This window comes from Amblyraja radiata, chromosome 9, assembly GCF_010909765.2.
Source record: "Amblyraja radiata isolate CabotCenter1 chromosome 9, sAmbRad1.1.pri, whole genome shotgun sequence".
In the NCBI taxonomy this organism is placed as follows: Eukaryota; Metazoa; Chordata; class Chondrichthyes; order Rajiformes; family Rajidae; genus Amblyraja; species Amblyraja radiata.
This window is the reverse complement of record NC_045964.1, coordinates 6,048,980-6,061,165: the sequence shown is the minus strand read 5'-3', so window position 1 is coordinate 6,061,165 and position 12,186 is coordinate 6,048,980. Positions and strand designations below refer to the sequence as shown.

The 12,186-nt window shown below is 49.7% G+C and overlaps 1 protein-coding gene across 3 annotated transcripts in view; it reads right to left on the bottom strand.

Annotated features, from left to right (window-relative positions):
- The window catches only part of eif2ak4 (eukaryotic translation initiation factor 2 alpha kinase 4), a 125,492-nt gene that overhangs the window by 28,057 nt on the left and 85,249 nt on the right, over positions 1-12,186 (bottom strand). For all 3 annotated transcript variants that reach the window (XM_033026581.1, XM_033026582.1, XM_033026583.1), the window contains one exon: positions 4,422-4,538. In XM_033026581.1, the coding sequence (XP_032882472.1) occupies positions 4,422-4,538 (117 nt within the window). The remainder of the gene's footprint in view (positions 1-4,421; positions 4,539-12,186) is intronic.

The window sequence follows — 12,186 nt, the reverse complement described above, 5'->3', positions numbered from 1 at the left end:
CAAGAATCGGTCTCATCTCATCTCATCTCAGGATAATTCACTCCAGTTTCATCTTGTACAGAGATGGGAACAGTCAGAATCTTTAATGGGTGGATCTAGAGACTGGGGAATTACGAAGGTCAGGATTTGTACAGATTGCACATTTACTAGTGGCTAAATTCAATTCTATATCGTGGTAGAACCCTCAGACATCCAGGTGTGATCCAGTTCACAATGTTCCACAGCCTGACCACATACTTAGACTCACATTGCATGTCAGACTGCAGGAGACCATAGATGAACCTCAAGCTATTTATATGGAAACTGTTGGTGGTTGCCGGAGGTTGCAGGTAGTGGAAGGTCTTACCTACCTGCAACCTCCGGCAACCACCTTCAATTAGCATCGCAACCGGTTTCGACTAAAAAATCACCGATTTTTATAACGGCAACCTATTTTTAGTTGCGGCCGGTTTTGAATTTTTTGAAATAATCGCCGGGACATTGAAGAAGCGGAAACCACTTCCGACCGTTAGGGAGACTGACAAAACCCTCCAGGAACCGCACGGAAACCTTGGGTGGGGCGCAAAGTCTCTAGAGGTTTCCGTTCAGGTTTCCTAAGTGGGACAGGGGCATTAAGGTGACAGAAGGTGGCGCAGCGGCAGAGTTGCTGCCTTGCAGAGCTGGTTTCAATCCTGACCTCGGGTGCTGTCCGTACAGACTTTGTACGTTCTCCCCGTGACCGCGTGGGTTGTCTCCGGGTTCTCCCACATTCCACAGACGCGCAGGTTTATAGATGAATTGGCTTGGTATTATTGCAAATTGCACCTAGTGTGTAGGATAGTGCTAGTGTACGGGGTGATCGCTGGTCGGCGCGGACTCGGTGGGTCGAGGGGCCCGTTTCTGCCCTGTATCTCTAAACTAAACGGAAGTTTCTGCCACCATCTGTAACGGCCTCCTCCTGCGCCTTACAGGAAAATGGCTGAAGAACAGAGGTCAGGGTGAATGGAATGCGCTGCAACAGGCAGTGGGGCCGGAGAGGATAGAGAGGGGTCTTGACCTATTCCTTCCCTCCAGAGATGCTGTCTGACCCGCTGAGCAAATACTCCAGCATTTTGTGTGTATCTGGTGGGGAGGACGAGGCAGGTGGAATTGGGAGAACAAAGCAGGGAAGCATTACTTGATATTTCACGTGCTACATATTGTGCAGCTTTTCTGCAAGCCAATATTGATTCAGACATTGCCTTTGAGAATGGCGATGAAAACAGCGACAACATCACCACGGTAGGGAACTAGGCGTCAAGTTGGGAAAAGGGGATACTAATACTTCCAAAATGGCGTCAAGTTGGGAAAAGGGGAAGTACAACGGGATCTGGAGGTCTTTGTACATCAGTCTATGAAAGTAAGCATGCAGGTACAGCAGGCAGTGAAGAAAGCAAATGGCATGTTGGCCTTGAACACAAGAGTAATCGAATATAGGAGCAAAGAGGTCATTCTGCAGTTGTACAGGGCTCTAGTGAGACCACACCTGGAGTATTGTGTGCAGTTTTGGTCCCCTAATTTGAGGAAGGGCATTCTTGCTATTGAGGGAGTGCAGCGTAGGTTTACAAGGTTAATTCCCGGGATGGCGGGACTGTCATATACCGAGAGAATGGAGCAGCTGGGCTTGTACACTCTGGAGTTTAGAAGGATGAGAAGGAATCTCATTGAAACATATAAGATTGTTAAGGGTTTGGACACGCTAGAGGCAGGAAACATGTTCCCGATGTTGGGGGAGTCCAGAACTAGGGGCCACAGTTTAAGAATAAGGAGTGAGCCATTTAGAACGGAGACGAGGAAACACTTTTTCTCACAGAGAGTGGTGAGTCTGTGGAATTCTCTGCCTCAGAGGGCGGTGGAGGCAGGTTCTCTGGATGCTTTCAAGAGAGAGCTAGATAGGGCTCTTAAAAATAGTGGAGTCAGGGGATATGGGGAGAAGGCAGGAACGGGGTACTGATTGTGGATGATCAGCCATGACCACATTGAATGGTGGTGCTGGCTCGAAGGGCCGAATGGCCTACTCCTGCACCTATTGTCTATAGGCACGGTGGCGCAGTGGTAGAGTTCCTGCCTTACATCGCGGGTTCGATCCCGACTATGGGTGCTGTCTGTACGGAGTTTGCACGTTCTCCCCGTGACCTGCATGGCTTTTCTCCGGCTGCTCAGTTTTCCTCCCACACTCCAAAGACGTACAGGTTTGTAGGTTAATTGGCTTGGTATGAATGTAAAATGTAAAATTGTCCCCAGGGTGTGTAGGATAGTCTTAATGTGCGGGGATGGCTGGTCAGCACAGACTAGGTGGGCCGAAGGGCCAGCTTCCACGCTGTATCTCTAAACTAATACTTCCAGACTAAATACAAAGTTAATTAATAATAATAATAATGGATGGGATTTATATAGCGCCTTTCTAATACTCAAGGCGCTTTACATCGCATTATTCATTCACTCCTCAGTCACACTCGGTGGTGGTAAGCTACTTCTGTAGCCATAGCTGCCCTGGGGCAGACTGACGGAAGCGTGGCTGCCAATCTGCGCCTACGGCCCCTCCGACCACCACCAATCACTCACACACATTCACACACAGGCAAAGGTGGGTGAAGTGTCTTGCCCAAGGACACAACGACAGTATGCACTCCAAGCGGGATTCGAACCGGCTACCTTCCGGTTGCCAGCCGAACACTTAGCCCATTGTGCCATCTGTCGTCCCTCCCGTTGCCCTCAATCTACCTGGTCCTTGCTCGGTTATGATCACACAAATGAGCGGGTGTGTGGGTGAGCAGTGGCATGGATGCTCAGGCACCTCCTGCCAGATGGGAAGGGGACATGAGGGGTTTGGAGGGAGCGAGCGGGGCAGGGAGCGCTGAGGGCCGGCTGGTGTCCGCTCTCCTCACCCCTGCTCGCTCTCCCATCACAGTCGTGACCGACCGTGGCCCCCTCCCACACACGCCACCTTTGTTCATTGAATGACAAACAGTTCATCGCACGGGCAGTCCCTGAGATCGGAACCCTGTCATTACCCGGGGACTGCCTGCAGCAGGTGACACACAAAGCGACAGGTCAAGTCAAGTCAAGGTTTGTGAGGGACCACGAATTGGAAGAAATGGAAATATCCGCAAGAAATTGCCGAAGACCATTCCTCCCACACTCCAGAGACGTACAGGCGCGTTGGTTTATTGGCTTGGTGTATGTGTAAAATTGTCCCTAGGATAGTGTTAATGTGTGGGGATCGTTGGTCGGTACGGACTCGTTGGGCCGAAGGGCCTGTTTCTGCGCTGTATCTCTAAACTAAACTAATCTAAAGTTAGTGAGAAGTTGGTAACTCTCACCAACTTCTACAGATGCACCATAGAAAGCATTTTATCAGGATGCATCACAGCTTGGTTTGGGAACAGCTCCATCCAAGACTGCAAGAAATTGCAGTGAATTGTGGACGCAGCCCAGACCATCACACAAACCAACCTCCCTTCCATTGACTCCATTTATACCTCACGCTGCCTCGGCAAGGCCAGCAGCATAATCAAGGCCCAGTCGCACCCTGGCCACTCCCTCTTCTCCCCTCTCCCATCAGGCAAAAGGTACAGAAGTGTGAAAACGCACACCTCCAGATTCAGGGACAGTTTCTTCCCAGCTGTTATCAGGCAACTGAACCATCCCACCACAACTAGAGAACAGTGCTGAACTACTATGCACCTCATTGGTGACCCTCGGACTATCCTTGATCGGACTTTGCTGGCTTTATCTTGCACGAAACGATATTCCCTTATCATGTGAATGGCTGGATTGTAATCATGTATTGTCTTTCCACTGACTGTCTTGCACACAACAAAAAAGCTTCTCATTGTACCTCGGTACACGTGACAATAACTGAACTACGTTCTGATGCCAGAGCTTTTGCTGGTTGTGTGGTCGAGTCTGCTCCGCTGATTTACCCCAGGAATGAGTAGGTTCACCTACGATGAGCGTTTGCCAGCACTGGGCCTTTACTCGCTGGAGTTTTGAAGAACGAGGGGGGACCTCGTTGAAACGTACAGAGTAGTACGTTAGTGAAAGGCTTGGATACAGTGGATGTGGAGAGGATGTTTCCACCAGTGGGAGAGTCTGGGATTAGAGGTCACAGCCTCAGAATTAAAGGATGTTCTTTTAGGAAGGAGATGAGGAGAAATTTATTTAGTCAGAGGGTAGTGAATCTGTGGAATTATTTGCAACTGAAAGCTGTGGAGGCCAAGTCAGTGGATAGTTTTAAAGCAGAGATAGATAGATTCTTGATCAGTACAAGTGTCAGGGGTTATGGGGAGACGGCAGGAGAATGGGGTTAGGAGGGAGAGATAGATCAGCCATGATTGAATGGTGGAATAGACTTGATGGGCCAAATGGCATAGTTTTGCTCCAATTACTTATGACCTTACCATGGAATCACAGAGGATGCTGCACACCTGCTGGAGTTTGTCCTCTGGTATCCCGCAGTGCAGCAGGACCGATCGCAACAGGGAGATGTGATTCAGATAGATGCTGTAGTTTCTCTCCTGCAAACCAGATACTTGCAATTAGTTCTGACGGACTTAACCAGGATAATCATATCAACATGTCCCTTCTCTCCAGGGATGCTGCCTGTCCCGCTGAAAGACTCCAGCATTTTGTGTCTTTCAACACACGGTAGCGCAGCGGTAAAATTGTTGCCTTACAGCGCCAGAGACCCGGGTTCCATCCCGACTACGGGCACTGTCTGTATGGAGTCTGAACGTTCTTCCCGCGGGTTTTCTCTGAGATGTTTTGTTTCCTCCCACACCCCAAAGACGTGCAGGTATGTAAGTTAATTGGCTTGGTATCAATGTAAATTGTCCCTTGTGTGTAGGGTAGTGTTAAGGGCCTGGCCCACTGTACGAGATTTGCAATCATGGATGTCCTTCTGCAACCTCGGATGTTCCAGAGAAACCAATCCAAGTGTATGAAACATCTGCCTGTAGCTGAAACCCTCTCATCCATGCAGCATTCTGGTAAACCTCCTCTGCACCTCCTCTCCACATTTGACCTGTTTATGGGGCAACCAGAAGCGCACGCAATCCTCCAAATGAGGCCTAATGGGCCTGTCCCAATGTACGAGGTAATTCAAGAGTTCTCCCGCGTTTCCCCTGATTCGAACTCGGAGAATTACGGTAATAGTCGCTCGTAGGTACTCGGGGCTCTCGTGGACATTTTTCACACTGTAGAAAAAACTTCACGAGCTTACCGCGTTTCCCGAGTACCTGCCATTTGCGTTACGAGCCGCTAAGAGACGTCCCGAGCTCCGACATACCCGCTACGTACATTCTACATGCTTACCACGAGTTTGATTTTTTTTTTTAAACTCGGGAGAGCTCTTGGGTAAAGTCGTATAGTGGGACAGGCCCTTTAATGTGCGGGGATCGCTGGTCGGCGCGGACTCGGTGGGCCGAAGGGCCCGTTTCCACGCTGTATCTCTAAACTAAACTAAACATTATAATCCTGGTTATGTTAAAAAAAGAAAGGAACGACTGTTTGGGACTAGTTTTCCTTCAAGTTCTTTCTTGTTTAATATTAGTGCAGCAAATTCCCACGGAATTGTTAATTTAAACTTTCACATTTCTCGGCAGGGTAGTTATTTAAAGCAATGAAACTCAAAGCAGGCCGAGAGCTCGGTTACAATTCCCCATCACTATGGCATATAATAATATCAACGGTAAATGTAGGGGCTATCTGGCGTGCGATGAACAGTATAGCTCGCCAATGCAAATCCACTACAGCAGCAGTCCCTGGCGTCTCAAGCCTTGCTAATTTGATTTGAGTTTTTATCTGACGAGCTGACAAAGGTGATCGGTGAGGTTGGGCAGTGGATGTGGTCTACATGGATTTTAGTAAAGCATTTGATCAATTCCCTCATGGTTGGCTGATGCAGAAGATTAAGAAGCATGAGTCATGTTGACTTGGTTGTCTGGATTCAAGCCAGTCATACAGTGTGGAAACGGGCCCTTCGGCCCAACTCACCCATGTCCCATCTAGGCTAGCCCCACCTGCCTGCGTTTGGCCCATATCCTTCTAAAGTTTTCTTATCCATGTACCTGTCCAAATGTCTTTTAACTTGTGATAGTACCAGCCCCAACGACCTCCTCTGGCAGCTCGTTCCATATACCCAACACCCTATGTGTGCACAGTGTACCCCTCAGCTTCCAATTAAATCTTCCCCCTCTCATATTATACCTGTCTCTGGTTCTTGATACGCCTACTCTGGGTAAAAGACTCTGTGCATCTACCCAATCTATTCCTCTCATGATTTGATACCATCTATATGATCACACCTCATCCTCCTGCACTCCAAGGAATAGAGTCCCAGCCTGCTCAACCTCTCCCTGTAGCTCAACCCCTCGAGTCCTGGCAACATCCTCGTAAATCTTCTCTGCACCCTCTCCAGCTTAACAACATATTTTCCCTGCAGAAGAGTGACCAAAACTGAACACATGACTCAGAATGTGGCGTCACCAACGTTTTGTACAACTGCAACATGACTTCCCGACTTCTTTACTCAATACTCAGATTCATGAACGTCAATAGACAATAGGTGCAGGAGTAGGCCATTCGGCCCTTCGAGCCAGCACCGCCATTCAATGTGATCATGGCTGATCATCCCCAATCAGTACCCCGTTCCTGCCTTCTCCCCATATCCCCTGATTCCACTATTTTTAAGAGCCCTATCTAGCTCTCTCTTGAAAGCATCCAGAGAACCTGCCTACACCGCCCTCTGAGGCAGAGAATTCCACAGACTCACCACTCTCTGTGAGAAAAAGTGTTTTCCTCGTCTCCATTCTAAATGGTTTACTCCTTATTCTTAAACTGTGGCCCCTGGTTCTGGACTCCCCCAACATCGGGACATGTTTCTTGCCTCTAGCGTGTCCAAGCACTTAACAATCTTATATGTTTCAATGAGATACCCTCTCATCCTTCTAAACTCCAGAGTGTACAAGCCCAGCTGCTCCATTCTCTCAGCATATGACAGTCCCGCCATCCCGAGAATTAACCTTGTAAACCTACGCTGCACTCCCTCAATAGCAAGAATGTCCTTCCTCAAATTAGGGGAACAAAACTGCACACAATACTCCAGGTGTGGGCTCACTAGGGCCCGATATAACTGCAGAAGGACCTCTTTGCTCCTATATTCGATTCCTCATGTTATAAAGGCTAACATGCCATTCGCTTTCTTCAATGCCTGCTGTACCTGCATGCTTACTTTCATAGACTGATGTACAAGGACTCCCAGATCCCGTTATACTTCCCTGTTTCCCAACTTGACGCCATTTAGATTGTAATCTGCCTTCCTGTTTTTTGCTACCAAAGTGGATAACCTTACATTTATCCACATCAAACTGCACCTGCCATGCATCTGCCCACTCACCCAACCCGTCCAAGTCACCCTGCATTCTCATAGCATCCTCCTCACAGTTCACACTGCCAACCAGATTTGTGTCATCTGCAAAATGTGCTGAAAGCCTTCTTCACCATCCTAACTACCTGTGATGCCACCTTCAAAGATTATGTACCTGCACTCCTAGATCCCTCTGTTGTACAACACTTCCAAGAGCATTGTGAAGGTCCAGCCTTGGTCTGATATATAACTGACTTACCCATAAAAGACAGAGAGTGGTGATGGAAGGGTCAGGCAGCATCTCTGGAGAGAAGGAATGGGTGACGTTTCGGGTCGAGACCCTTCTTCAGACTGTGTTACTCTGTTTGAAGATGTGTGACCATTGGAGCGACGCAGGAATCTGCCCGGGCACCTCTGTTGTTTGTGATGTATAGACGACTCAGAGCCATATTTGGCAACACAGTCGTGAGTGTACAAGGAGTAGAGCAGGGGATTGAGAACGCCATCTTGTGGGGCACCAGCTTTGAGAACGTTTGTGGAGATGGTGTGGTCAACTATCCTGACTGGTGTTGAGCGGAGAGCAAGATTGTTCACGGCCCCTCTACCTCACCGTATTTGTGCACGCAACAATAAAGTCGATCTGGAACAGAGAACAGGAATGGGTCCTTGCCTGTGCCAAGCATGGTTCCCAGCTGAACTGATCGCATCTGCCTGCATAAGATCCATATCCCATCCGGAAGTGGCGGCGCTGTTGAACGGCTGCGGCTCGCCTGCAGTCCGTCTGTTTTTACTTTTTATTGTTGTTTTTTTTGTCTTGTTTAGTTACATTTTGGTTATTAGGTTGTGTTATGTGTGGGGGGGGGCCGAAACAGGGCTTTCAGTCTCTCCCTTCGGGGGAATGCGACTTTTTCTTGTCGTATCCCCCTTCTCTGCCTCCGTCTGCGCTGAGGCCTAATGGCGGAGCTGGCGGCCTCCAACCTGCGACCGACCTCGAGGCTCCGGAGGTAGAGCCGGCCAGGACTCACCAACGCGAGGCTGGCCGTCTTCGAGCTGTGGCGGCGTTCGGGCGCTCCAGTGGCAGCGGCACGACTTGGCGCTCTGGTGAGCGCGGCCCGGCGCAGGGCTGGGACGGTGCTGGCTGAGACGCTCCGGTGGCAGCGGCACGACTTGAGGCTGGGACGGCGCTCCCGTGAGGGCGGCCCGGCTCGGGGCTGGGACGGCGCTCCGGTGGCTGAGGCTGCCCGGCGCGGGGCTGAGACGGTGCTCCGGTGGCTGAGGCGGCGTTGACCTGAATCCGGGGCTTGGCCGCGGGCCAGTGGACGACATCGTCGGGAGCTCGTGGGTCACAGGCTGGTGCCTGTTTTCCGGAGCTCCAGCGGCAACAGCTGCGTCCGCTGGACTGGAGGGCGGCAGCTTCGACCACCCCCGGGCCGCGGAGCTTGAACCGGCCCGTTCGCCGAGCTCAGTGAGCCGCGGGACTGACTTACCATCGCCCGGTGGAGTATTGCCTCAGCGCAGAGGGAGAAGAGGAGGGAAGAGACAGCAACCCTAAGATTTTTGCCTCCATCACAGTGAGGAGGTGCCTGGTGAACTCACTGTGGTGGATGTTAATTTGTGTTTATTGTGTGTTTTGATGTTTATTATTACATGTATGGCTGCAGGCAACGACATTTTGTTCAGACCGAAAGGTCTGAATGACAAATAAAGGATCTAAGTCTAAGTCTAAGTTTACACCTGCCTATCTAAAAGCCTCTTAAATTACACTATTGTATCTGCCTCCACCACCCAGAGGCAGAGCTGTAGACGGGTACATGCATTTTAGTAAGGCATTTGACAAGGCTGCTCTAGGAGGTTAGATCCCATGGGATTCAAGGAGAGATTGCTGAATGGATAGAAAATTGGCTTCATGGAAGGAAGCAGAGGGTAGTGGTAGAAGGTTGCTTCTCGGACTGTAGACCTGTGACTAGTGGTGTGCCTCAGGGTTTGGTGCTGAGCCCATTGCTGTTTGTCATCTATATCAATGATTTGGATGAGTACAGGGCAAGGTTAGCAAGTTTGCTGATGATACAAAAGTGGGTGGTGTTGTCGATAGTGAAGATGGTTGTCAAAAATTGCAGCGGGTTCTTGATCGGTTGGGCAGGTGGGCTGAGGAATGGTTGACGGAATTTAATATAGAGAGACGTAAGGTGCTGCATTTTGGAAAGTCTAACATGAGCAGGACCAGGGAATGATCGGGCTCTGGGTAGTGTTGTGGACCAGAGGGATCTAGGAGTGCAGATGCATTGTTCACTGAAAGTGGTGTCACAGGTAAATGGGGTGGTCAAAAAGGCTTCTGGCACTTTGGCCTTCATCAGTCAGAGTATGGAGTATTGAAGTTAGGAGGTCATGTTGCAGTTGTATAAGACGTTGGTGAGACCGCATTTAGTGCTCAGTTTTGGGCACCATTTTATAGGAAAGTAGTTGAGCTTGAAAGGGTTCAGAGAAGATTTACGAGGATGTTGCCGAGACTAGAGGGTCGGAGCTATAGGGAGAGGTTGAATAGGCTGGGTCTCTATTCCTTTGAACGCAGGAGGATGAGAGATGATCTTATAGAGGTGTATAAAATCATGAGAGGAATAGATCAGGTAGATGCACAGTCTCTTGCCCAGAGTAGGGGAATCGAGGACCAGAGGACATAGGGTTAAGGTGAGGGGGAAAGATTTAATAGGAATCTGAGGGGTAACCTTTTCACGCAAAGGGTGGTAGGTGTATGGAATGAGCTGCTGGAGGAGGTAGTTGAGGCAGGTACAATCGCAATGTTTAAGAAACATTTAGACATATACCTGGATATGACATGGTTTAGAAGGATATGGGCCAAACACAGGCAGGTGGGACGAGTGTAGATGGGACATGTTGGCCGGTGTGCACAAGCTGGGCTGAAGGGCCTGTTTCCACGCTGTATGACTGTGACTCGATGTTTCCTGTAATGGGGCGACTGGAACGGCAGACAATACTCCAAAGGCTGCCCAACCAAAGAAGTATAAAGATGCATCCTAACACTTATACGCAATGCCTTGACCTATGAAAGTAAACATCCCATATGTCTTCTTTGCCACTCTATCTACTTGTGTTTACACAAAATGGTGGTGGCCTGGTACACATTACCAATAAACAGGTGGTGGAGGCAGATAAGATTAGGGTCGCCAACGTTCTCACTCCCAAATAAGGAACAAAGGTCACAAAATACGGGACAAATTCCCCACGGCAATTCGTTGACCGACTCAGCCGTGTCTGGGTGAATGATGAGTTGGCCCGGGTGCTGGACTGCACACAAAGCCCAGCCGGCGGGCCAGCTGAGGAGTTTTGGGCCGGGGCCGCGCAACATTGTGCGCAAAGTCAAGCACCCCGTCCAACTCGTGAACCGATGATCGGCCATGAGAAGGAGGGGTGGTGGTGTCGGCAGTAAGCGAAGGTCCGAAGGCCGGGCTGCCGACCGACGGGGCCACGGGCGAGGCGCTGCTGCTGCACTCCATGGGCTGCACTACCTCGACCCGAGTAGTAGCAGTCAAATACGGGACAAGGGCGGTCCCGTACGGGACAAACCAATTTAGCCCAATATACGGGATGTCCCGGCTAATACGGGACAGGTGGCAACCCTAGATATGATAGTGGCGTTTAAGAGGCTTTTAGATTGGCACATGGCAGTGCAGGGAAGAGACGGTATATTGATCACGTCCGACGAAAATTCTCCAACACACTCTCTCGCTGTTCCCCCTCTGTGATGCTCCATCTCTTGTTTTCACACCATACCCTTCCATATCTCCATCTCTCCCTCTCCCCTGACTCTCAGTCTGAAGAAGGGTCTCGACTAGTGGGAGAGCTTAGGGCCAGAGGTCATAGCCTCAGAATAAAAGGATGTTTCTTTAGGAAGGAAATGAGGAGGGATTTCTTTAGTCAGAGGGTGGTGAATCTGTGGAATTCTTTGCCTGTGGAGGCCAAGTCAATGGATATTTTCAAGGCAGACATAGAGAGATTCTTGATCAGTGTGGATATCAGGGGTTATGGGGAGAAGGCAGGAGAATGGGGCTAAGGGGGAAGATAGATCAGCCATTATTGAATTGCGGAGTAGACTTGATGAGGCGAACGGCCTAATTCTGCTCCTATCACTTATGACCCGAAACGTCACCCATTCCTTTTCTCCAGAGATGCTGCCTGTCCCGCTGAGTTACCCCAGCATTTTGTGTCTATCTGAGATCCATTTAACTTGGCATTATGTTGCATATAAACATAGAAAATAGGTGCAGGAGGAGGCCATACGGCCCTTCGAGCCAGCACCGCCATTCATTGTGATCATGGCTGATCGTCCCCTATCAATAACCCGTGCCTGCCTTCTCCCCATATCCCTTGACTCCACTAGCCCCTAGAGCTCTATCTAACTCTCTCTTAAATCCATCCAGTGATTTGGCCTCCACTGCCCTCTGTGGCAGGGAATTCCACAAATTCACAACTCTCTGGGTGAAAACGTTTTTTTCTCACCTCAGACTTAAATGACCTCCCCTTTATTCTAAGACATAGATACATAGAAAATAGGTGCAGGAGTAGGCCATTTGGCCCTTCGAGCCTGCACCACCATTCAATATGATCATGGCTGATCATCCAACTCAGTATCCCGTACCTGCCTTCTCTCCATACCCCTGATCCCCTTAGCCACATCTAACTCCCTCTTAAATATAGCCAATGAACTGGCCTCAACTACCTTCTGTGGCAGAGAGTTCCACAGATTCACCACTCTCTGTGTGAAAAATGTTTGTCTCATCTCG